The sequence below is a fragment of the Mobula birostris genome, chromosome 3 (assembly GCF_030028105.1).
Source record: "Mobula birostris isolate sMobBir1 chromosome 3, sMobBir1.hap1, whole genome shotgun sequence".
NCBI lineage: Eukaryota > Metazoa > Chordata > Chondrichthyes > Myliobatiformes > Myliobatidae > Mobula > Mobula birostris.
The window spans coordinates 58,399,272-58,427,073 of NC_092372.1; the positions used below are offsets into that span (position 1 = coordinate 58,399,272).

Genomic DNA, 27,802 nt, shown 5'->3' on the forward strand with positions numbered 1-27,802 from the left:
TAATCTAAGAAGGAGGTATTAATTTAAAAATACATTATTTCCATTTCAGATTCATAGAGCACAGAAATGGGGCCGAGTCCGCCATGTTCATGCTGACCACGAAATATCGATCCTCTTTCCAGCAGTCAGACCACAAGCCTTTTCTACTACATGCCTTTGTCTATCCAGTCTCTGCATGAGAGTGAAACACTGTCCCAAACAATATCCTGATGAATCTTCTCTGCTCTTTCTAGTGCAATCACATCCTTCCTACAATATGTCAACTACACTTTCTGGGGGTCTAACGACTTCTATTCTTTGGAACTTCCCAGGATCTTGTCATTCATTGCATATGTACACACTTGACACAAGGATAAAATTCTTAATTTTTTCCATACACCTTACTGACTCATTAATTATATTAGCGGCGTCTGTTCCTACTTGTGGCCAGCAAAAAAAACCCATAAATTTCCATGTCATCTGTGAATTTGCTAATCCTGCGTACAGAGTGCCCCTTTGGTCGAGTTTCCTTTGTGTAAAAAATTCTAATTACTGAAACATCGTTAACTCCTTTTTCTCTGTAGATACTGCTCAACTTGCTGAAATCCTCCAGCAATTCATTTTGTTTCGCTCCAAATTCCAGTATCTGCAGTCTCCTGTGTCTCAATCTTTGGACTCATTTTATATATAAAACAGTATACGGTACAATTTAGAATTTCTTGCAGAATTCGACATAAAGACAATATCAGCATGCAAAATAGATGCAAGAATCTCCAATGCAGCACATGACGTTTAATGCGCGCGGGGTTATCTCAACGTCATACAGCACGTCATGACGTTGTCGCAGCCAGTGGACGGTGTGACCTGCGACCGAGTGAGCCGGTGGCGGTCGGAGACCTCATGTGAACAAGCGTTCAGTGATGTTTCAAACGGCCGAGGGAGAGGTTGGAGTTGACGCCGCTGGTCGTCCGGTAGCGAGAGCGAGCGGCTTGCACGATCTGGTGCTGCGAGCGGCGGCGGGTCGTGGCGAGAGGACCGCTGTGTGCTACGACAGCGGTGCGGATGGCGGTCGGTTGTCCTACACCTATGGCCGGGTTATCGGCCTGGCTGACGAGCTCAGAGAGCGGCTGCAGCTACACTGTGATCTCAGCCGAGGTTATGCCATTGGGTTGTATTGCCAGCCAACTGTAAACCTGCCCAGCTGCATTTTAGGGTAATAGTCGTTTTCTTACACTGCGCACTTCAGTTTTTTTTATCCGTCATCGATTTTCTTTTCATACACGCAAGGCAAGACCAAATTAGTGATGATATCCAACACTTTTTAAAATCAGTGTAAACGAGAAACACCCCTGCACGGCACCATTCATTTCGGCATGCACTTCCAGTGGGAAGTGCGATAGTTCATTGTGTAGTTCATATTGCTGGGGTCAGTGTGGTTAAGCATTCATGGGATGAATGAATGGGAATGGGTGGCGAGAGATTTTTCTGTTCTGGGTTGCTTGCCAATTCCAGAATACTGATGATCATTACAACCGGGAATCTGGAGCAACACACAATCTGCCGGAAGAACTCATCTTTACCCAGATGTTTTATCCACATTGTCATTGCTCATGAGCCACATGTACTTAAGTGGCCTTTCTGTAGAAGAGAAATAATTAAACAGAGAGCATTGCAAGATTATTTTTTAAACCCACTTACTATACTGGACAACATATGGCTGAAAGTAAATATTTCAGAAATAATGGTCTTTGATGTCTCTGTGCACTTTTAGAATTCTTCAAGCGGGAGCAGCTTTTTGTCCAGTTGATCCAGAAAGTTCACCTCGTTTCTCAGCATATTTTATTCAAATGTGCAAATTGAAATACATCCTTGTTCAGAAAGATATGATACAAGTGAGTTACTGTGCTGTAAAGATATGAGAAAATAATATTGATTAAAAATACTTATTTAATCAATTAACACACATCAAAGTTGCTGGTGAACGCAGCAGGCCAGGCAGCATCTGTAGGAAAAGGTGCAGTCGATGTTTCAGGCCGAGAAACACATGACAGATGCTATTTTAAAAGTTTGCTGTAAGCACAGTGTAGTGTCTGACTACCATGCAAGTGCATGAGACTGATGCTATTTAGAAACTGTTCAGCAAAAATCTCCTGTCCCAATTACGTAGCATAGTGTCCCAAGTTAATGAAGGGAATTATGGCTATTTTCTCAATTAGTTTTTTTTCTTTAAGAGTTGTCCCAAATAAGTGGCTGCCTTGATTAACCAATGGCCCAATTAACTGGAATCCACTGTAGTTAATAGGACCAGAAAATTTTAAAGGTGAAGAAAAGTTGAGAATGGTTTTCTTTGAAACTGAGTTGTTGGAGAGGGGGCTTAGTTGAGAAATATGAAGTTATAAGTAAAGGATTTCATTCCTTCACTAACTCTATCGTACTGAAACATAACTGTTCTTATTTCCTCAGATGTTGCCTAACCTGCAGAGGGTTTCCAACATTTTGGTTTTTATTCTCATTTACATATTTAATTGGGGAAGGGCAAATTATGAGGCTAGAACTTGCAGGTGTGAATTGGGATGATGTTTTTGCAGGGAAATGTACTATGGACATGTGGTCAATGTTTTGAGATCTCTTGCAGGATGTTAGGGATAAATTTGTTCCAGTGAGGAAAATAAAGAATGGTAGGGTGAAGGAACCATGGGTGACAAGTGAGGTGGAAAATCTAGTCAGGTGGAATAAAGCAGCATACATGAGGTTTAGGAAGCAAGGATCAGATGGGTCTATTGAAGAATATAGGGTAGCAAGAAAGGAGCTTAAGAAGGGGGCATGAGAAGGCCTTGGCGAGTAGGGTAAAGGAACACCCCAAGGCATTCTTCAATTATGTGAAGAACAAAAGGATGACAGGAGTGAAGGTTAGGACTGATTAGAGATAAAGGTGGGAAGATGTGCCTGGAGGCTGTGGAAGTGAGTGAGGTCCTCAATGAATACTTCTGTTCGGTATTCACCAATGAGAAGAAACTTGATGACGGTGAGGACAATATGAGTGAGGTTGATGTTCTGGAGCATGTTGATATTAAGGCAGAGGAGGTGTTGGAGTTATTAAAATACATTAGGACAGATATTGTGTTGGGGAAGTCCAGAACGAGGGGTCACAGTTTGAGGATAGAGGGGAAGCCTTTTAGGACCGAGATTAGGAAAAACTTCTTCACACAGAGAGTGGTGAATCTGTGGAATTCTCTGCCACAGGAAACAGTTGAGGCCAGTTCATTGGCTATATTTAAGAGGGAGTTAGATATGGCCCTTGTGGCTACGGGGGTCAGGGGGTATGGAGGGAAGGCTGGGGCGGTGTTCTGAGTTGGATGATCAGCCATGATCATAATAAATGGTGGTGCAGGCTCGAAGGGCCGAATGGCCTACTCCTGCACCTATTTTCTATGTTTCTATAAGTCCCCGGGGCCTGACAGAATATTCCCCAGGCTGCTCCACGAGGTGAGGGAAGAGATTGCTGAGCCTCTGGCTAGGAGACGATCTTTATGTCCTCGTCTACGGGAATGGTACCGGAGGATTGGAGGGAGGCGAATGTTGTCCCCTTGTTCAAAAAAGGTAGTAGGGATAGTCCGAGTAATTATAGACCAGTGAGCCTTACGTCTGTGGTGGGAAAGCTGTTGGAAAGGATTCTTAGAGATAGGACCTATAGGCATTGAGAGTATCATGGTCTGATCAAAGACAGTTGGCATGGCTTTGTGAAGGGCAGACCGTGTCTAACAACCCTGATAGAGCTCTTTGAGGAGGTGACCAGGCATATAGATGAGGGTAGTGCAGTGGATGTGATCTATATGGATTTTAGTAAGGCATTTGACAAGGTTCCACACGGTAGGCTTATTCAGAAAGTCAGAAGGCATGGGATCCAGGGAAGTTTGGCCAGGTGGATTTGGAATTGGCTTGCCTGCAGAAGTCAGAGGGTGGTGGTGGAGGGAGTACATTCAGATTGGAGGGTTGTGACTCGTGGTGTCCCACAAGGATTGGTTCTGGGACCTTTACTTTTTGTGATTTCTATTAACGACCTGGATGTGGGGGTAGAGGGTGGGTTGGCAAGTTTGCAGACGACACAAAGGTTGGTGGTGGTGTAGATAGTGTAGAGGATTGTCAAAGATTGCAGAGAGACATTGGTAGGTTGCAGAAGTGGGCTGAGAAGTGGCAAATGGAGTTCAACCCGGAGAAGTGTGAGGTGGTACACTTTGGAAGGACAAACTCCAAGGCAGAGTACAAAGTAAATGGCAGGATACTTGGTAGTGTGGAGGAGCTGTGGGATCTGGAGGTACATGTCCACAGATCCCTGAAAGTTGCCTCACAAGTAGATAGGGTAGTTAAGAAAGCTTATGGGGTGTTAGCTTTCATAAATTGAGGGACAGAGTTTATGAGTCATGAGGTAATGATGCAGCTCTATAAAACTCTGGTTAGGCCACACTTGGAGTACTGTGTCCAGTTCTGGTCGCCTCACTATAGGAAGGATGTGGAAGCACTGGAGAGGGTACAGAGGAGAGTTACCTGGATGCTGCCTAGTTTAGAGAGTATGGATTATGATCAGAGATTAAGGGAGCTAGGGTTTTACTCTTTGGAGAGAAGGAGGATGAGAGGAGACATGGTAGAGGTGTACAAGATATTAAAAGGAATAGATAGAGTGGATAGCCAGTGCCTCTTCCCCAGGGCACCACTGCTCAATACAAAGGGACATGGCTTTAAGGTAAGGGGTGGGAAGTTCAAGGGGATATTGGAGGAAGGTTTTTTACTTAGAGAACGGTTGGTGCATGGAATACACTGCCTGAGTCAGCGGTGGAGGCAGATACACTAGTGACATTTAAGAGACTACTAGACAGGTATATGGAGGAATTTAAGGTGGGGGCTTATATGGGAGGCAGGGTTTGGGGGTTGGCACAACAATGTGGGGTGAAAGGCCTGTACTGTGCTGTACTATTCTATGTTCTATGTACATATCACTGCTTGCTTATTTATTTATTAACATAAAATAAACATTTTACATCATGTTTGTTTTCAGCCATATTAGCTTTGTTTTTATTGAATAATTATAGTTTTTTGAAGTCTATTGTTTTGAAAGACAATATATAATATTGTATCATAACTTTATATTACAGAAATTCAGAGACTCATTTTCAGCTTGGTTGTCCATTAATGTTGAGTGTGATATACCAAAACTAAATTTCGTGCTTGTGAAGATTCAGTGGCTGCTGACGGATGTGGATTCCTTCGCTTCAGAGCCCAAAAGCAAAGAAAATGTCATTTGCAGTAATGTAGAAGCTTTAAAAGAAGGGAGGTTGCAGACAACTGATTCGGATAAAAGAAGTCATGAATATAAATATGTTGACTGCCGTGGATTTTTGGCCTATATTTTGCAAACTTCAGGTACTACAGGAGCTCCAAAAATTGTTCGAGTACCTCATCAATGCATTGTTCCCAATATACAGAATCTCATGTAAGTTTAACCACAAGGGATGTTGTACTTTGAATTTCAGATTTTATCAATGTCACGGTGTTAAGGAGATATGATAAATTGGATACAACTGAATAATTTCCACTGCTTGGGGAATTTTGGGCAAGAAGCAATAAGCTACATTTCAGTAGAGAAATTAGAAAATGCTTTGTACCTAAGGTTTAGAAGCGCAGAATATATCTTGATGATCATTGATGTTGGTAGGTTGTTAACTTAATGTAAGGCTTATGGTTTAATGTTAGTCAAGTATTAAGGGATATGGGGAATCAGAGCAGAGTCAGGAAAGAATGCTCATCAGCCTTGGCATTCTTGAGAAACAAGATAATTTGCTCTCCCTATGAAGTAGTAGTAGTCGATGTCTCTGTGGGGCATTTTTTTCGGTCTGGGGTGCCATTGCACACCAGGTACTTTATCATTGTGACACAGCAAGATCTTGGGTCAATGGTAAAGAAACACAATATGATAGAAGGTCAGAATCTGCTGCATGAATGTAACACCAACATGTCCAAGAGGATTCTTATAAGTAAATTGACACCAAGCCACAAATGTTATATTAGGGCAAATGACCAAAACATCTTGGCTAAAGAGATAGGTTTTACAAATATCTTAAAGGGAAAAAGAGATGTAGAGAGCCACAGATGTTCCAGCAAGGAAATTCCAGAACTCCACAGCCTAAGATCTAGGTGGTTGAAGGCCTGACTGCTAATAACGAGCAATTAAATTTGAGGAAATGCAAAAGTAATTGGTGACTTTGGGGTTTTGGACAGAACAGCCAGTGCTCTTGAGGGTACATTGGAATTATTAGACATGGATAATGGCTTTTGCAATAGATCTGGCTGAAGTGTATCTGATGTTCTTAAAGAAAGGCCAGATTATCTTAATGAAATAAGTGCTTGGTTTAAAGCTGAACTTGTTTCGTGTTACACACAGGTTACCAATAATCTGGTTAATTTTCTGACATTGACATGGAAAATGATGTGATCATTATCTGTGAAATAGTATTTTGTGATAAGAACTAATGGCAGTTGCTTTGGTTTTCCCAGTATTTAGTTGGAGGATATTCCTTCTCATTCATTACTGGATATCGAGTAAGATGTTTGACAGAGGCAAATTGCTGCAGATGCATAGAACACAGAACATAGAAAACCTACAGCACAATACAGGCCCTTTGGCCCATAATGCTGTGCCGAACATGTACTTACTTTAGAAATTACCTAGGTTACCCATAGCCCTCTATTTTTCCAAGCTTCAAATGTGGAAAGAATTCAAAAAATCAGGCAGAACCTGGTGGTGGAGATGTAGGGTTCTAGTTTTGGGAAATATGTTTCATCAGACTAACCATTCATCATGTCTTTGCCTGATGAAAGTTGGTCATAGATACTGAAAGCTTTGTGACAGTGATAAATTCAATGATAATTATATAGAGTTGGTGATGAGGTAAAGATGGAAATCACAAGCATGCATCCGACAACTAACCTTTTGGAATATGTCACCAAGAAAACGCATAATAGTTAAGAGGTAGAACATATTCAGCAGGATAAATTTATTCAAGTAATTTTTAAGTTTCCAAATCTTTCTTGAGTCAAATACATAGTTCAAAATTCCCAAGTTTAAAGTAAATTTATTGTCAATGTATGTATATATCACCGAATACTACCTTGAGGTTCATTTTCTTGCAGGTATTCACAGTAGAACAAAGAAATGTATAATCAGTGAAAAACTACACACAAAGACCCACAAACTAAGTTCAATCAGATAAATGTCTGTATGCATATTGACAACTAAAACAAACATATTGTGACAAAGAACCTACTGTGAAAAATGGAAACTCAGGCATGCTAATAAAATTGTCCAGGGAATCTGAGGTAGCATCAAAGATTATTGCAATTTCTTTCAAAGATATTTTTGAAACTGCCCTTGTCAGTCAAACTTCTGCCTGTGCTTTTGGATAGTGTATCTTGAAGGTGTCAATTGAAATCTTTGTCAGGGAGAGAGGCTGTTCATTTCACCCCTTCTTACTAGTACAGTACTGTGCAAAAGTCGTAGGCACTTGTAAAAAAAAATTCTCTGAAGCAAAGATGCTTTCAAAAATAATGAAATGAAAAGTTTCTAAATATCAAAAAATTACTGTAAAGAGCAGAAAACAGTTTAAAAAAAGTGAATCAAATCAATATTTGGTATGAGCACCCTTTGCTTTTAAAACTGCATCATTTTTCTTAAGTACACAGTCGTGCAGTTTTCCTAGAAAATCGGTTGGTAGGTTGCTTCAAACATATTGGAGAACTTGCTACAGTTTTTTTGCAGAGTTCGGCTATCTTGTTTGCTTCAGTCTCCAGGTAATCCCAATGATGTTGAGATCAGGACTCTGGAGGCTATACCATCTGAAACTGTATATTTAAAAAAAAATTGGCTGCTTAAGACTTTTGCACAGTACTGTAGATGGAAGATACAAGAACTATTTAGAAATTTCAATTTAGAGGCAATCTTAAAATGGAATCTTAAGTTTTAACAGGCTTGGAAAATAAAACTAGCACATTTGTTTCAGGTCTATTAAAAACAGAAAAAAATGATATTTGTTTATTTAACAATTTGTTTATCTACCTCAGGGTGTCTAAAACTGTTCAGCCAATGAAATAATTTTCCATTCGATTCAGTGTTGTAGCAGGTATTCACAAGCACTATTGTGATGAAAGGCAGATTATTTTTAATGATATGTTGGTAGGTTTACTACAATACAGAACTGAGATTAAACCACGCTTGTAGTGCCATGTGAGATAAATATTGGTCACGCAGTTAAGTTAATTTCCTGCTGCTTTTCTAAATAGTGCCTTAAAATCTTCTGAATCCCCCAGAGAAAGTAAGTAAAGCCTGTCACAGTGAGAACTATCTTCATACTAACCTGGAGTTTCACCATGCGGCATCATTCTCCAATGCTCAAAGTAGGAGTTGATCCCACAATTGAGAAATCACAGTCGATGCAATTCTTTTTGTAATGGAAAGGTAGAAAATCTGGTAAGCCTGAAGGGTTGAGATTTACCTTGCCCAATCCCGTTTTCATGAGCTGAGGTTTTTCTCACCTAGGCTTATTTAGTAGTATTCCAGCTATTTGTTATTATTGAATCTATTATGTTAGGGCCAACAAATAAGTAAAATAGCTTAACAGTTGGTGTTTTGATTAAACCAAAAGCCATACTCCGACTAGATTGAAGTATGAATTCCTTGTTTTGTTATTAATTTAAAATGAAAGTTTACCATCTTTCTTCCAATGTCAAATTACTTCCAATTGCACATTCACTGTGATCTTACTGCAGTAAAATATTTCTTAAAATCTTGAACTTAGCAAGCTTCATTATTGCAGCTTTATTTACCTTTCTATTTGTTCTATTTAATTTTGTTTTGCAGGTCAATCTTTGATGTTTCATCAGATGATGTAATTTTTATGTCCTCTCCTCTGACATTTGACCCTTCAATTATTGAAATATTTATGGCCTTATGCAGTGGAGCCACACTGCTTATTGTTCCACCAGTTATTAAAATGATGCCAAAGAGACTAACAGAGATTCTTTTTAATCATCACAAGGTGTCTGTAATGCAGGTATGGTGCTATCAGAGTGGTATGGAAGCTATCATTATGCTTGTCACATAACATTGGCTTGCAACTTATTTGTAAGCCTAATTATAGTTTCTTTACATGAACCTACTTGTAAAAATATCGTCAAGTATTAAAACAAAACAAACTGATTAGCAGAGTGCTAATATTTATTGCATGGAGCAAGTTTGCTAAAGCTGAATAGAATTGTGGTTAACCACTTACAGTACATTGCTGAAAATGGTTGTGGGATCACACTAAATTGTCCATGATAATTTAAATAGTTAATGAATGACCTAACTGTAGTTCTCAAGGTATTAAAGGTGGTTAATAGAGAGGAGAGCGAGAAGTTATTTACACTGTTTGAGCGTAAAATTTAGTATTTCAAGTCAAGAAAGACTGTATATGCAAAGGATGTATAAGTTTGCAGCTTTTGCAGAAAACAAAGTCATTTGATATTAAGTGATAAGGCTGAAGAAGAGGAATATTACAAAACTGAAGTGAAGGGAAGGGGTATACAACAAAGTTAGTTGGTAATATAGAATTTGGTTTCAACTTTTCAGCCATGATCTCACTGAATGTTGAAATAGGTTGAATGCACTAAATAGATTACTATCTGATCTTTCACCAAATATTGACTACTGTAGATTACAGCCATTTGATTTGAACTGCTGTTGCTTATCCACTACTTTTTGAGCCAATATTTTTTTAATGATGTTTATGTAAGTACAGGATTGTGTTGGCTGTGGTGCTCATTCAAGTTAATTAGCCAATAGTACTTGCCACCTAACTTCATATTTGAGAAATAACCTTTTGAAAATGAAAGTTTAGCCAATGTTCAAAGAATTGTATCTCATTATGGGTTTGATTCTCAAGAAATGACGATGTAAAATTAGGAATCAAGCAACAAATTGCTGTAATCCTAGTGTAGATCTTTATAATGTGAATCTTGAAATATAATGACAAATTAATTCTATCTTTTTTAAGGTTACACCGACATTAATTAAAAGTTTTGGATCCAAAATTCTGGCCTCTGTAGTGCTTTCAGATAATTCACCTCTGCGTGTGTTAGCAGTTGGTGGTGAACCATTTCCTCCATTGTGTGTACTGAACAGTTGGCGTGAAGAAGGAAACAAAACCCAAATTTACAATCTATATGGCATTACCGAAGTGTCATGTTGGGCCACGTACTACAAAATTCCTGAAGAAATCCCACATAGTACAAGACAGTAAGTCTACATAATGTATAATATGAAACGTGGGAAATAAGTGTTCAGAAACACTCCATGCTGAACTAATAACTTCAGAGGCTATTCAACTCATGGGGTCTATGCTGGGTCCCATTGTGGCACCAATTTTTGATTGGACTTATTTTTGCAGTAATGAGACAGCCTACGGAGGACAGGTTGACACCCTGACACAGTGGTGCCAGGATGACAACCTCTTCCTCAGTGTCCAAAAAACAAAATAGCTGATTGTGGATTACAGGAGGAATGGAGACAGGCTCGGCCCAATCAAGATCAATGGGTCTGCAGTTGAGAGGGTGAGTAGTTTCAAGTTCCTCTGTTCCGCGTCACCAATGATCTCACATGGACTGTGTACACCAGCTGTGTAGCAAAAAAGTACAACAGCATCTCTTCCACTTCAGACGACTGAAGAAGTTAGGCATGGGCCTCCAAATCCTCAAGACCTACAGGGGCACCATTGAGAGCATCTTGACTGGCTGTATCAGGAACTGCACCAACCTTGATCCCCGGGCACTGTAGAGAGTGGTATAGACAGCCCGGCGCATCTATGGATATGAACTTCCCTCCATTGAGGACATTTATAGCAGCCGGTGCAGAAAGAAGGCCTGGAAGATTATTGGGGGCACTAATCACCCCAACCATAAACTGTTTCAGCTGCTTCCATCTGGCAAATGCTACCGCGGCATTAATGCTAGGACTGGGACAACTTCTTTCTACAAGCCATTAGACTTTTAGATTCACATGTCTGTGCATTACAATGGAGTCATAATGCAAAGATTTTCACTCCCTCACGTTGTGGGATGGATACAAGTTTTAAATAAATTCTAAATTCAATACATGTTACTAAAGTAACAGAGAACAGTAAGGAACTCTATTCTGGTACTGTTGATTTTATAATAAAATGTTGGCTAGGTTACTAAACAAATAGCTTTACTTTTCTTCAGATTTTAGTGAGATGCTTCATGTCCAGAATACGCAACTGAGCCTTGATGTAATGACTCACTCAATAAAGAGTTGCAGCCCCAGTAACCTTTGAGCAGGAGAAGGGCTTTCCCTAGTGTATAAAGTAAAATTTTAAGTATTTTCTTGTCTTTGACAATCAAAGCCATCCAAATGGAACTTGAAGCAAAAGATGGGAAAATCCAGCCCGTAAAGATTTTTTTTTTTGCTTTTTTTCATTACAATAATTTGATGTCCCTTAAAAGATAGGCTGTTGATGCCAAGTGCTGTTCTGTTCCCCAAGAAATATATTATTCTAAACCTACTAAGTAACTGGTATAGTTTTTGATGGTCTTTGTAAAACACTTGTAGTTATTATGTTATCTAACTGCCCTGGCATAAGCATAAAGTAAGCCCAGAATCAGTTTCTTCTTAAAAAAAGCTTATTGATACTTGTGATTGTTGGAAGTTGCTAACATCTTAAATATGATTTGATATTAATTGTTATTTCTGTTTGTGCTTTAGGTATGAAGACCATGTGCCTTTAGGATTTCCTCTTTTAGGAACCATTTTAGATGTTGTAGATGACTCTGGCAAGGTAATCCAAGAAGGAGAAGGGCAAGTTTTCATAGGTAGGGACTTTTTTTTCTCTTGCATCTTCACTGTGAAATAATTTGTTGCAGACTTTTGTCTTTGGAAGGAGGAGTTTCAAATAATTCTGAAAAAGATATTACGGTAATCCTTCTGATTGATCACATCTGAGTTTTGCCATTCTTTGGCAGATCTTGCTGTTGGTGCCATTCCATCCAGAATGCTGTGATACTTGGGGTTTTTGCAGAATACAAAAATCTTAAATTTGCAGGCAACTCTGCTGGTTATTTCCTGAATACACTCTGACATTGAGGCGCATTTGCAAATTTTAAGTTAAAATAGTTATATATTTGGAATGTTTTTGTGTGTTTTAAGATAAGCTTAACTTTGTTCATCTTAAGAACTACTTGATATTTAATAAATTTTTAATGTTTTTGTATTTAAATGCAGAAAAATTGTGGGTTAATACAGCACAGGAATTAACTAAGCTGATGATGCCTAGTTAAACTCATTCTTTCCACCAGCACGTGGTGCATATCCCTTAAACTCTGCATATTCATCTAAGAGTTTGTTAACACTTCTATCACATCTGCCCCTACCACCCTGGCAGTGCATTCCAGGCACCCACTAATCTCTATATAAAAATGAAAAAAGTTCACCCTGCACACCTCTTTTGAACTTTCCCTGTCTCATAGTGTTAGGTAATTTGATATTTTGACTCTAGGGAGAAAAGGTACCAACCGTCTCTATGTCTACCTCTGATTATTTTATAAACTTCTGTCGGGTCTGCCCTCAGGTTCTGCCACTCCAGAGAAAACCACCCAAGTTATGCCTGAAATCTCTTTATAACACATGCCTTCTAATCCAGGCAGCATCCTTGTAAACCTCTTCTGTATCTCTCCTAAGCCTCCACATCCAGGTAATCAGAATTAAATGCAATACTCCAGATGTAGCATAAAGACAGTTAACAAAGCTGCAACAGAGCTTCTGACTCTTGAACTCAGCACCTTGACTAATAAAGGCAAACATGCTACCCCTCCTTTACCACCCCCTGTTCATCTCCCCCTTTATTCAGTATCTTTTTCAGTTACGGTGTTGTGATCTCTTGTATGCAACTAAATTTTCACATACTATGCTTCTTAATGCAGAATGTTATCACATACATAATTGGAGACATGTCTTCATAATGCCGCATATTAAAATAACCATGTGAATACTAAGGCAAGTGGCCATGTTAATGCATTACAAGTGGAATTCTATATATGTTGTTAAAAGTGTTATGTAGTAATGATTTAGAATTTGTATCTTATTTTTCTCCAGGTGGTGAAGACCGTGTATGTTTTTTAAATGATGAAATAACTGTGCTCTCAGGAATAATGCGAGCCACTGGCGACTGGGTAGTTGTTAAAGATGGACAGATGTATTATTTAGGTCGTAAAGACAACCAAATTAAACGTCATGGGAAACGTATAAATCTTGAAAGTATACAGCAGGTAACTCCATTGTAAATCAGTTTCCATCATATACAATACAGTAAAACTTGTTCAAGATATTGTATATTTACAAATTAGGTAACATACGTTAGATAGAGATTTGTTAACATATTAGCAGAAATGGATTATTGGCTAAAGGCCCACAGAATGATAGGCATGAATAGCTCTGTTTCAGATTGGTAGTTACCGACTAGGTACCACAGGAATCAGTATGTTTCACTTGGATGTTTGCAGTTCAAATCATTAGTTGCAAGAAACAAGTAATTGTGTACGGTGGAATTGGGTATTTGGTTCATAAAAAAGGAAGTACAGTGATATAGCACGAATGAAGGCAAATGGTATGTTGGCATTTTTATTGTAAAGAGTTTGAGTGAAAAGAAAATTCTTTTTTGCACATGGCTTCACTAAGACCTCAGAGTATGAGGTAAAATTCTGATCTCCATATCTATAAAAGGCTTGGACTCAGTCCACCATAGATCACTAAATTGATTCTTGGCTTGTAGGATTTGACCCATAAGGAGAGCCTGAGGAAGTTTGTCTTGTCCTTACTGGCATTTAGAAGAATGAGATTCATCTAATTGAGCAATTCAAGAATCAACGAAGTATTGGTAATGTTAATATGAGCAACTGCTAATTGAGTATGGGGGTCATGGTCTTGAGAAAGAAATTTTCATTTGGGTCAAAGATAAAAAAGACATTAAAGACAAGAACTGTTAGGATGTGCAACAGTTTCTTCCCCCAGACCAAAAGGCTACTGGACTTCCTGCCATCACCCAGGTCTTATCACATACTAAGTGCCAGTATTGTTATACTGTTTACTTTTTGTGTGGTAAATACATTTTATTATCTGTTAACTTATTTGTGGTAATATTACTTTGTTTTGTGTGTTTGTGTGTGCGTGTGTGTGTTTTATGTATTGCGATGTGCACCTTGGTCTGGAGAAATACTTCATTTGGTGGTATACATGTGTGTGGTTGAATGACAATAAGCTGAACTTGAACTTGGTTTCTATTCTCATAAGGTTATAAGTCTTGTGAATTCTCTATTTCAAAGGGTTTGTGGCACGATCTACCTTTTGAAGATGACTTCCTTACATGAGTTTTTTTTATTGCTTTTGTTAAGAGATTACTGAATTTAATGATGAAAATATTATAATAAATTCTAAATAATTCTAGGTAGCTGAAAGCTTGAAGCAAGTGGAAGCTTGTGTATTGACTATATGTGATCAAGATCAGATGATTCTGTTTGTTGTGCCCAGTGGTCTACCTGAACAACAGAACAAGAATTCTACTAATTTCTGCAGAGATATCCTCTCTGATCTTGGAAAACTGCTCCCTTCACATGCAATTCCAGATGATGTTGTACAGATCAATTCAATGCCATTTACATCTCATGGTAAATTACAAATTTTAATAAAATCTTCTATATCTGATCCAGCATTCTTCAATGTAATATTTTAATTTGTATTGTTAATAAGTCCAATCCAAATTTTAGCTGAGGAAATGGAGCACTGTCTTAAAGAATACTAACTGATTGGATTTGGAGAACAGCACAGATGTTATATTGGAGCAGAAGCCTACTTTCCACATCATGGAAATAGAATTGCTGGATTTACTTAGTAGGTTAGGGATTACCTGAGCAGAGAGAAACAGAGTTAGCATTGAGGTTGTAAGCAAATATTTATGAAAATTTACTGCAGCATACATCCCACCTCTCCTGGAAGTTCCGGGAGTCTCCCCACATATTGATAGTGGCTCCCTGATGCCCGGAAATTACGTACAATATCCCGGAAATCAAATTTTTTTTGAGGGAGGGAGAGGGAGAGAGATGTGGTGAGAGAGTGACAGAGAGAGCATCCTGATTGGTCTCTCTTTGTGCTAGGTAGACCTATCAGTTTTCTCTGTGGGCAGGCTTTACAATCGACCTCTCTGTCTCTCTCTTTCATTGTCCATCAGTTCAGTTTAGTGTCTTGCAGCACCATGGCAGAGTATTCCAAAAAAAGAAAATATAAAACGTACTTCACCCCAGACTACACTAATGTGTACCCCTGCCTAATAGGAGTCAAAAATAATGACAGTGTTGCTCGCTGCAGTGTTTGCAACAGTGACTTTTCTATTGCCCATGGTGGGTTAAATAACTGTAAAAGACATGTTGAGGTGAGTTTAACAGGTGTCATTCATTCATTAGCATAGCTAACGTTATTTATATTAGCTGGCTAGCTGCTAAGGAGCTACTCTATTGATGTCCTACGTGATGAGGCCAAACTCCCTGCAGACTTGCTTAAAGCTGTAATAGAATAAAAATAAAACTCCATGATAATATAATATAATTGTGAATCTTATGAATCTGAAGTCTTGCAAAATTAGCAAATTCATTGACACAGACTGCTATGAGGTTGAGACTTCTGGCAAAATGCTCAAATCTGCCAAGCAAGCCACATCACAGTACAAGGAAAGTTTGCAAAAGAAATAGAAAAGCTATTTGCATTAGCATTTAGCTATTAGCATTGAAACTGCCGACAAAATACTCAACAAGGTGTATGTGTGTTTATATATATATACATACACCCTTGGAGGCCGACTGGTTGGGGGGGGCGGGGTGCGGAGGTGGTGGTGCTACCTCCCTGAAATGGGTTTTTGCCGGGTGGGATGTCTGCTGCAGTTTCATTGGAAGGTGCAATTGTATTGAAGCTTGTGGAAATTATTGCAGATGCAAATTGAGTGAAAGGTGAAAACAGAATTCTGTCCTCAGACAGGGTAGGAAGAAGGTGGGTAAATCTCTGTCCTTTTAGTTTTAAGCAACCCTACCACAGGAAACAAGAACAGGCTAAATACTGTCTACTTCATATCTCCAAGGAAATGAGCATAGTCTGAACCCATGAATTGCTGGGTTAATGGAGTTAAAGGAGAATTTGTTTTTTGTAAGAATAAATTCATCCAGATGAAGGAGTGGTGGTCCAGGAAAGGAGATGTAGTTGGACATTAGATCAAGAAAGCAGCAAAGATCCCTTGGGCCATCCTGGTGACGGACAGAGATGTAGTAGGCTGGATCTCAATAGTGAAAATGAGACAGCTGTGACTAGGAAACTAGAAGAATTCAGAGGTCTCAAGTATCCCCATGAAAGTTAAGCTAAGTTACTGGGAGAGAATAGTGGGGGAGCTTGGTTCAAAGGGAAGTATGAGGGATATCAGAGAGCTAGCACTCATTCATGAAGAGGTTGGTTCACCATACAACAATAGCAGTACTCTTGTTTACATTATTGATGGCAGACTAGGATATGTTCTTAGTGAGCAGAGTGCTACTGTTCAGGTAGGGGATAGATTATAATGAATAAGTGCAGTGGAAACATTAAGATAGTCATTGTCGCATTATTATTTGTTGGTGAATAGTTCTAGAAAGAGTCAGAGTCTGGGCTGGGGTGGTGGCGGGGCTTCCAAGTCAATCAAGAATTCTGAACATTTGGAGAAAATGTCATCAGTGTGGGTTGTGATTCTTGAATAAAGAAATGAACATAAAGGTGAAAGCAGTGGAAAAAGAATTAAACATCGTCCTGTTGGGCCCAGCATCCCTTGAGGCTTCTGCTGAGGACTGATTGCTTGAGAAGGAGGGGAAGATCAGAAACGGTGGTGAAAGCAAAAGACAAAAGGGGTATGACTGAAGGAGAAATATGAAAGGAGAGAAAGATCTGGAGGAATATTAGGATTTGCTCTGAAAGGAAGAAGAAATATCTTTTGTTGAAGAACCAAATCTGGCAATGAAGTGGAGCTATTAATTGATTGATTGTTGCTCTCCATGTCTTGTGGCTCAAATGGCGGGAACTTTGCCGTTTCCTTTGCATTTGTCTACTGTTTTATGAGGTCAAGTTGCTAGGTCAATGCTCAACCCAATATGGATGGAAAGTGTGCAAGGAGCCAGCCTGATTCAAAGCCAGGTCCACTCGCCTCAATGTCTGGTGGGAATGCCACTACACCACCGGCCAGCCTGAAGTGGAGCTCAGATAACTGTGAAAGAGTGATAGTCAGTGTTGTTGGAGTGAGGTATCAAGGGATCATGTGTGAATGCACCTCAAGATGTGACATGAGCTGTGATTCAAGAAAAGTTCCATCTTTGTTAAAGTAGAATCTAAATAAAACTCGGGAGGCCAGCTTCTTATAGTTCTTATTGCGCACCCTCCTGCAGGAGTTTCAGACCCAGTTGTCAGAGGGAAGGCACGTAAGTACAGCCACCATCCGACAAATGGGCCTGTTCCCTCAAGGTTACAGCCATATATTTATACATAGTAAGCCCCATACATTACTGTTGCAAGATGTTATTTGAACTGGTACGCCCACCAAGTCTGTTGGTGCAAAATTTAGTTACAGATAAGCAAGTCCGCTAGATCAAGGCTTAATTACAGATGGATGTGCTGTCCAGTCCTTACCAGTTATTCCCTTTGCTAGGCCCTGACTTAATTACTGATGGATGTTCATTCCTGTCTTTATCGGTGAGCCTTCCTCCCCTATTCAAACGAGGGTACAAATGTACAATGTTATCAAACTCTCAGTGTCTCTCTGCAAGCTGGGGAGAACTTAGCTTTCTGCTGAAGGTAGAGTTTACTTCAGTTCAAAAATTCTTATTCAGTCCCAATGAAGTGTCTCCGAATCCAGTGTATACAATCAACTCTGTTGTGTCAGTGTGCATACCACAATCTACTTGCTGTTGAAATCTTTGTTTCCTTTAAGTTTGACTATTTCAATATTTTCCTCCCATCTTACAGTGTTTATGAAGCTCAGCTCATTCAAAAATCAGCCTTGTTCTGAGTGACTCTGCATTGTCTTTGATAACCAGTTGAGGCTTTCTTTTTCTCATTTGAGTTATACTGGCTTTCCCAACACATGACATTTGCTATTTATATACCCTGAAATTGTAATTTAACAAACATCCATACTTGATCTTTGGTGTTGACATCCAATTTGATAACTGAACATCTACGGTAGGCATCAGACATGGTTCAATCTCTTGGTTGAATGCATGAAATACCACAGAAAAGTACATATTATAAGGTATTTTTTGCATATCTCGCTGTATTCCAAATTCAAACACTTTACCCACTGCCTTATTTAACACTTTCTTCCGTTGTTTATTTACGTGAGATAGAAATCAGTGGCAAGGCCAGAATTTATTGCCTGCCACTAACAGTCCTTGTGAAGGTGATAACAAAGCCATTTTAGAAGATAGTTGTGAGATAACCACATTGCTATGATCTAGTCACACTTAATTAAAGTTACAGGGTAGATTTCCTTCCCTAAAGTTCATCACCATCTGGATAGATTTTTACAAAAAATTGCTTAACCAAACATGTTCTCCGGCAGTTATGCGTGGGTTGGAGTTGTGTAGTGGAATTGAACTCAGATTTATATTGTTATTACATATTTCTGGTTTAGCAATCTTGTAGTTTAACTATGATAGTCAGTGGCCACTTTATTAGGTACATGAGGTGTTGGTTTATGGTCTTTGACTACTGTAGCCCATCCACTTCAAGGTCTCACATGTTGTGCATTCAGAGATGCTCTCTGCACACCAGTATTGTAACATGTGGTTATTTGAGTTGCTGTCACTTTCCTGTCAGCTTGAACCAGTGTGACCATTCTTCTCTGACCTCTTTCATTAACTAGGCATTTTCACCCACAGAACTGCTACTCATTGGATGTTCTTTGTTATCGCATCATTCTCTGTAAACTCTAGAGATGGTCGTGTGTGAAAATCCCAGGAGATCAGCAGTTTTTGAGTTACTCAAACCACCTCATCTGACGCCAACAATCATTCTACAGTCAAAGTCACTTAGATCCCATTCTCTTCCCCATTCTGATGTTTGGTCTGAACAAAAACTGAACTTCTTGACCATGTCTGCATGAGTTGCTGCCATCTGATTGTTCAGATATTTGCATTAACGAGCTGGTGTACAGGTGTACCCAATAAAGTAGACACTGAGTGTTATATATTAACCGAGCTAATGTTCATTCAACTTTTAAAAAAAATCTGTTGCATCTAGGCAAAATAGACCGAACTATTTTGATTCAGACCTATGGAGAAAGATCAAAAGCAAAAAACACAAATTCAATTCGCATTTTAGGGAAAAAAGAACTCTGTGAAGGTATTCATCAACTATGGAAGGTAAGCTTTTAAGAATTTTGTTATTATTGGTATTATTTTCTTATTTATATATCAGAAAATAAATAATGGATCACAAACAAATCCTTTAATCATTGGTTATCATAGAAATGGGGAAAACAATTTTCAACTCTCAGGTTTGTTCAGCCATTCAGTGAAGTTATGGTTGCTATGTTCCTAATTTCATTGACCCCAAGCTTTTAAAAGGATTGTATGGCCTTGGATTCAGTGGAGAATATGTATGAAATTAAAGTTCATAGAATGGTTACACTACAGAAAGGCAATTTAGCTTTGAGTCCTCACTGCTTGTTTTCAAGAGTAACCCAGTTAGTCCCAATCTGTTACCCCCTCTCCATAACAATGTAAATTCTTTACTTGTCGATATTGATGTGGTTGCATTTTGAACCCTGTAATCAATTCTGCTTTCACCATTCATCTGGTAGCTCACTGCAGACCTTTATTATTTGCCATCTAAAAATATCTTTCTTCTAGCTAGTACTTTCAGTTCTTCTGCTAATCATACTCACTCTCCGTCTGCAAGTTCTTGACCTCTGTGCCAGTATTTTGTGCTGTTCTTAATGGATTTAGCTATCACTATTAAATCTCCTTGCAACCTCGTCTGTTCCAAAAAGAATGATCCTAGCTTCTCCAGTCTGTTCATATAACCATGCCATTAATCATTTTGGTAACACTATTGCATCTTTTCCAAAGTCTTCTCAACTTAAAGCCTCTAGTTCCAACTTAGTTGCTTTGTTAGAGTTCTGTCTGATTTTTGTTTTTCCCAGAATTTGTTGGTTATGTAAGCAAGAGAGAACAATATTGAAGGGCATGCTGTGGAAAGGATCTCACAATCTTTCAGTAAAGTCAAACATTTATTAAAAATACATTCTTTCCTTTTTAAAAAAAAATACATTTTGAAGAATTCTGTGAAGCTAGATAGTAAAGAATAAAATGTTGCTGTAATAAATGAATTATCTTTAGCTTTCAGGTATAACTAAAGAAATTATAGGTCCGTGTGATTTTCTTATGCAATCTTCTTGGTTGCAGGTGGTTCTCGATCTTCCAGAAGACCTGATAGACGTTGCTGATGATTGCATGTTTCTGTACAGTGGAGGAGACTCCTTGAAAGCTTTAAGGCTTGTCAAAGAAATTGAGACATTTGTCGGACAAAGAATATTTGGACTTACTGAAGTCATTTTAAATAACTCATTGCTAGATATTTACAATTATATTACCAATGCAATATTGTTTGAAGTTGAGAACAATGAAGAACTGGATGATAAAAGGAGAACAAAACCAAAAAAGATGAAAGATAAAAGTGCAAGATTTCATTCAGAACACATTAACCAGTGGAAATCAGTAGCCATGAATGGTAGCTTTACTGCCATTAGTAGAGGGAGTAGAATCACATATTTAAGCTATGATAACTCTGCAGATAGGCTTGAAATGCAAAAAAATAATGAATTGATGGATGGCACTTCACATGGAAAAGAAAAGAAACAACCTGATTTTTTTAGTGTGTCTGAAATTATGAATGAAGATATATCATTAAATAAAAAAATACCAGTGAAGAGAAATTGGCTGGAGTCCTTTGAAAACCAAATAGTAAATCCATCATATATATACAAGAAATCCTTTCCAGATAATTTTTCATCTAATTGTAGATCTGTATCATTCAAAGTCAGATGGAAATCTGATACTGCCAAATGTGTGGATGCATCACCTCTCCTGGTAATATCAGGGAATGATGGCTCAGATGTAACTGTGTACATTGGATCTCACTCTCACAGGATGCAAGCAATTGATGTTCTTTCCGGAGAAATAAAATGGGAAAGGATTCTAGGAGACCGCATTGAGTCATCGGCTTGTATATCCAGATGTGGAAACTTTATTATCGTGGGTATGAAACCTGACATGTACTGTTTATAATAATTGAAACAAGAATGACCTTAAGCTCATTCATCTTAGATCCTGAAGCCTTTATTTTATTTTTATCAAGATACTGCGTGGAATAGGCCCTCTGGCCCTTCAACCCCCACCGTCCGCAACCCCCCCAATTTAATTCTAGCTTAACCATGGGACAATTTACAATGACCAATTAACTGACCAACCAGTATGTCTTCGGATTGTGGGAGGAAACTGGAGCACCCAGAGGAAACCCACATGGTCACGGGGAGAATGTACAAACTCCTTACAGGCAGCGACAGGAATTGAATCCAGATCGCCTGTACTGTAAATTGTTGAACTAACCACTATGTCACCATCACACTGAAGAATTTTTAGATCTTCTAATATTTATATTAAATTTTAAATTAAGCTCAAGGCAATTTGTGTTGATGTATAAAATGATCACGAGCAGAAAGCAATATTTTGAAACCAAAACTTTTTTTACACACTGTCCTGATTCCTAATACAAAAACAGGCGAAACAGAAAGATGAACAAATACCAGGGAACTTTTCTTACACATGAAGGAATAATAAAAACAGCAGTTGTGTAACAAAACCCATTATTTTGTAACCCAGAGGACTGACTTTAACAACTGGTTTCAAATATTAAAGCAAGGGTAGCAGTAATTGCTATTGTGATTTATTTTCCAGGTTGTTATGATGGTTCCATATATGTGCTAAGAAGAATTGATGGGGAAACATACTGGACGTTTTGCACACAAAATTCAGTGAAAAGTTCTCCAATTGTGGATCCTGATGTGGGATTGGTTTTCATTGGATCACATGATCATCATGTCTATGCTTTGGATATTCTTGTAAGGAATCTAAGCAATTCATTTATTCATAATGAAAATGCAGTTAACAGGAATTAATTTGTTTTAGTTAAAATAATGCATTTCATTGGACTTTTAGGAAAAGATTCTTTTGATCATAAAGCTAATTAGGAGCAAAATACTTTGAAGACATTGGACACGAATTAAAAAACTGAAATCTAAGGCTTTGCCAAACTTTGAGATATTCCTGAAGCAGTTAGCATATTTTTGAATGAGCTGAGCTTCATAAACACTGTAAAATGGGAGGAAAATATTGAAATAGTGAAACTTTAAGGAAACAAAGATTTCAACAGCAAGTAGATTGTGGTATGCACACTGACACAACAGAGACGATTGTATGCGCTGGATTCGGAGACACTTCATAAACATGAGATTCTGCAGAGGCTGAAAATCCAGAGCAACACAAAAAATGCTGGAGAAGCTCAGCAGATCAAGGAGCATCTACGGAAATGAATAAACATTTGATGTTGCAGGTCCTCATCTGCATCTCCTCTACCGAACATCTGCCCTCACCCTGTCATCCTGCTGCCTTAACAGGGATAGTATTCCTCTTGTCTTCACCTATAATCCCATGAGCTTCTGCATCCAGCACATCATGCTCCACAACCTATGCTATCTTCCATGGGACCTACCACCGAACACATTTTTATCTTCCCCCACTCTCCGCTTTCAGCAGGGATTGTTTCCTCCTTGATTCCTTGTCCATGCGCCCCTCTGCACTAATCTCCCTCCTGGCACTTATCCTTGCAAGTGGAGGAAGTGTTACACCTGTCCATTCAATTCCTTTCTCACCTCCATTCAGGGTCCCAAACAGTCCTTCTAGGTGAGGCAACACTTCACTGTGAACCTGTTGGGCTCTGTACTGTATTCAGTGCTCCTGATGCGGCCTCTACATTGGTAAGACCCAACATAGTTTGTAGGAGCTGATGGCATGAACATCAATTTCTCAAACTTCTGGTAATGACCCTCCTTCACCATTCCCCATCCCCTTTTCCGTATCTCACCTTATCTCCTTGCCTGCACATCACTTCACTCTGGTCCTCCTCCCCTCTTCTTTCTTCCATGGCCTTCTGTTTTCTCCTATTAGATTACCCTCTTCTCAGACCTTATACCTCTTTCACCAATCAACTTCCCAGCTCTTTACTTCATCCCTCCCTCTCCTGATTTTGCCTATCACCTTGTGTTTCTCCCTCCACCTTTTTAATTTACTCACCTTTTTTTCTCCAGTCCTCCCAGAGAGTCTCGGTCCGAAACATTGACTGTACTTTTTTGCGTAGATGCTGCCTAGCCTGCTGAGTTCCTCCAGCATTTTGTGTGTGTTGTTAATTTTGTGGGACCACTTTGTTGAGCACCTTTGCTCCATCCACAAAAAGTAGGATTTCCAGTGGCCAACCATTTTAATTCCAACCCCTACTCCCATTCTGAAATGTTGGTCCATGGTCTCCTGTACTGTCACGATGAGGCCACTCTGAAGTTGGAGTAACACCTTATTTCCTGCCTGGGTAGCCTCCAACCTGATGACATGAACATGGACTTCTCATACTTCTGGTATTTTTTCCACCTTCCCCTTCCCTCTTCAATTCCCCACTGTCCCCCACTTACCTCTTCACTTCTCACCTGCCCGTCACTTCTCCCGGGTGCTCCCCTCCTTCCACGGTTCTCCTATCACTCTCCTCTCCTATCAGATTCCTTTTTCTCAAGCCCTTTGCCTTTTCCACCTATCACTACCCAGCTTCTTTCTTTATTCCCCCTTCCCCACCCACCTCGCTTCACCTATCACCTTCTAGCTTCTACTCTTTCCCCTCCCACCACCTTGTTGTTCTGGCTTGTATCCCATTCCTTTCCAGTCCTAATGAAAGGTCTAGACTGGAAATGTTGACTGTTTATTCATTTCCATATATACTGTCTGACCTGCTGAGTTCCTCCAGCATTTTGTTTGTGTTGTTTCAGAGACATTTGCAAGATTATGGGATTTCTCTGTGTTCATACTGAGGTGTGTTAAGCAGTTTTGAATCCAGTAGTTTAGGAATTAAATTTTCATCAAAATTCGGCTTTAGAGCATGTCTGTCTAAGCTAATAATTCAGTGGATAGTTTTATCAAAATTTTCAAATCGGGCTGTTCGTGACTTAAACAGATTATTGTTTATCATAAACATAAAATATTCCTTTTAAGTATCACAACTAAAATTCTGTATATTCATACAAGTTTTCCATCTATGAATAGGATAAAGTTTGTGTCTGGAAATTGCACTGTGGAGGAGGTGCAGTGTTCTCAACTCCTTGCTTAAACAAATATCCAAGATTACTTTATGTGGCAACACTTGGGGAATCATTGATAGCTGTCAATCCAGTAAGTATATATGTGCTACCCACCCTTCAGTGCATGCTACCACATTTGTCTGAGAATCTATTTAGTTGTTCAAATAATATATCATACAATTAGATAAATACATTTGACAGAATTTATATTTTAATTAGGACAATGTAAAGAATTTTCCACTCATAATTAATGAGTAAATTCAATTTATATCAGAAGCATTAAGGTTTCATGTAGATTAACTTCTGGACAAATTATATCCATGGTATTTTTTCAGAGGGATTGCATATATTAACCATATAACAATTACAGCACGGAAACGGGCCATCTCGGCCCTTCTAGTCCATGCCGAATGCTTCCTCTCACCTAGTCCCACCGACCTGCACTCAGCCCATAACCCTCCATTCCTTTCCTGTCCATATAGCTATCCAATTTTACTTTAAATGACAACATCGAACCTGCCTCTACCACTTCTGCTGGAAGCTCGTTCCACACAGCTACCACTCGCTGAGTAAAGAAGTTCCTCCTCATGTTACCCCTAAACTTTTGCCCCCTAACTCTCAACTCATGTCCTCTTGTTTGAATCTCCCCCACTCTCAATGGAAAAAGCCTATCCACGTCAACTCTATCTATCCCCCTCATAATTTTAAATACCTCTATTAAGTCCCCCCTCAACCTTCTACACTCCAAAGAATAAAGACCCAACTTGTTCAACCTTTCTCTGTAACTTAGGTGCTGAAATCCAGGTAACATTCTAGTAAATCTTCTCTGTGCTCTCTCTATTTTGTTGACACCTTTCCTATAATTCGGAGACCAGAACTGTACACAATACTACAAATTTGGCCTCACCAATGCCTTATACAATTTTAACATTACATCCCAACTCCTATACTCAATGCTCTGATTTATAGAGGCCAGCATACCAAAAGCTTTCTTCACCACCCTATCCACGAGATTCCACCTTCAGGGAACTATGCACCATTATTCCTAGATCCCTCTGTTCTACTGCATTCTTTAATGCCCTACCATTTACCATATATGTCCTATTTTGATTAGTCCTACCAAAATGTAGCACCTCACATTTATCAGCATAAACTCCATCTGCCATCTTTCAGCCCACTTTTCTAACTGGCCTAAATCCCTCTGCAAGCTTTGAAAGCCTACTTCATTATCCACAACTCCACCTATCTTAGTATCATCTGCATACTTACTAATCCAATTTATCACCCAATCATCCAGATCATTAATGTACATGACAAACAACACTGGACCCAGTACAGATCCCTGAGGCACACCACTGCACACCGTCCTCCAATCTGACAAACAGTTATCCACCACTACTCTCTGGCGTCTCCCATCCAGCCACTGCTGAATCTATTTTACTACTTCGATATTAATGCCTAACGATTGAACCTTCCTAACTAACCTTCCATGTGGAACCTTGTCAAAGGCCTTACTGAAGTCCATATAGACAACATCCACTGCTTTACCCTTGTTAACTTTCTTAGTAACCTCTTCAAAAAATTCAATGAGATTTGTCAGACATGACCTTCCACGCACAAATCCATGTTGACTGTTCCTAATCAGACCCTGTCTATCCAGATAATTATATATACTATTTCTAAGAATACCTGCCATCAATTTACCCAGCACTGACGTCAAACTCACAGGCCGATAATTGGTAGGTTTACTCTTAGAACCCTTTTTAAACAATGGAACAACATGAGCAATACACTAATCCTCCGGCACCATCCCCATTTCTAATGACATTTGAAATATTTCTGTCAGAGCCCCTGCTATTTCTACACTAACTTCCCTCAAGGTCCTAGGGAATATCCTGTCAGGACCCGGAGACTTATCCAGTTTTAGGTTTCTCAAAATCGCCAGTACTTCCTCTTCTTTAATCATCATAGTTTCCATAACTTCCCTACCCGTTTCCTTTACCTTACACAATTCAATATCCTTCTCGTTTGTGAATACTGAAGAAAAGAAATTGCTTAAAATCTCCCCCATCTCTTTTGGTTCCACACATAGCTGTCCACTCTGATTCTCTAAGGGATCAATTTTATCCCTCACTATCCTTTTCCTATTAATATAACTCTAGAAACCCTTTGGATTTATTTTCACCTTACTTGCCAAAGCAACCTCGTATCTTCTTATAGCTTTTCTAATTTCTTTCTTAAGATTCTTTTTACATTCTTTGTATTCCTTGAGCATCTCATTTACTCCATGCTGCCTATATTTATTGTTGATATCTCTCTCTTTCCGAACCAAGTTTCCACTAGCCCTTGAAAACCATGGCTGTCTCATACTTTTAACCTTTCCTTTCAACTTAACAGGAACATAAAGATCCTGTACCCTCAAAATTTCACCTTTAAGTGACCTCATTTTTTCTATTACATCCTTCCATAATTCAAATTATCCCAATCCACTCCTTCTAAATCCTTTCACATCTCCTCAAAGTTAGCTTTTCTCCAGTCAAAAATTTCAACCCTGGGTCCAGACCTATCCTCCTCCATAATTATATTGAAACTAATGGCATTGTGATCACCGGACCTGAAGTGCTCCCCAACACATTCCTCCGTCACCTAACCTATCTCATTCCCTAACAGGAGATCCAACACTGCCCCTTCTCTATTTGGTACCTCTACGTATTGCTGCAAAAAACTATCCTGCACACATTTTACAAACTCCAAACCATCCAGCCCTTTTACAGTATGGGCTTCCCAGTCTATGTGTGGAATATTAAAATCTCCCACAATCACAACCTTGTGTTTACTACAAATATCTGCTATCTCCTTACAAATTTGCTCCTCCAATTCTTGCTCCCCATTAGGTGGTCTACAATATACCCCTATAAGTGTTACTACACTTTTCCCGTTCCTCAATTCTACCCAAATACCCTCCCTAGACGAACCCTCTAATTTATCCTGCCAGAGCACCGCTGTAATATATTCTCTGACATGCAATGCAACACCTCCCCCTCTTGTCCCTCCGATTCTATCACACCTGAAGCAACGAAATCCAGGAATATTTAGTTGCCAGTCACACCCCTCCTGCAACCATGTTTCACTAATAGCCACCACATCATACTTCCAAGTATCAATCCATGCTTTAAGCTTATCCACCTTCCTGATAATGCTCCTAGCGTTAAAATAAATGCATTTAAGAAACGTTCCACCTCTTACTCTCTGTTTATCACTAACGGTGC

General features: G+C 39.1%; 1 protein-coding gene across 2 annotated transcripts in view; it reads left to right on the forward strand.

Moving 5' to 3' along the window:
• The first annotated feature begins 848 nt into the window (after window positions 1–848).
• Window positions 849–27,802, forward strand: part of aasdh (aminoadipate-semialdehyde dehydrogenase) — a 32,336-nt gene continuing 5,382 nt past the window's right edge. For both annotated transcript variants that reach the window (XM_072252676.1, XM_072252677.1), the window contains exons 1-12: window positions 849–1,192; window positions 1,751–1,871; window positions 5,130–5,467; window positions 8,888–9,080; window positions 10,062–10,303; window positions 11,786–11,892; window positions 13,172–13,344; window positions 14,520–14,739; window positions 19,376–19,497; window positions 20,542–21,394; window positions 22,093–22,256; window positions 24,499–24,624. In XM_072252676.1, coding sequence (XP_072108777.1) covers window positions 900–1,192; window positions 1,751–1,871; window positions 5,130–5,467; window positions 8,888–9,080; window positions 10,062–10,303; window positions 11,786–11,892; window positions 13,172–13,344; window positions 14,520–14,739; window positions 19,376–19,497; window positions 20,542–21,394; window positions 22,093–22,256; window positions 24,499–24,624 — 2,952 coding nt within the window. In that variant the 5' untranslated portion in view covers window positions 849–899. The remainder of the gene's footprint in view (window positions 1,193–1,750; window positions 1,872–5,129; window positions 5,468–8,887; window positions 9,081–10,061; window positions 10,304–11,785; window positions 11,893–13,171; window positions 13,345–14,519; window positions 14,740–19,375; window positions 19,498–20,541; window positions 21,395–22,092; window positions 22,257–24,498; window positions 24,625–27,802) is intronic.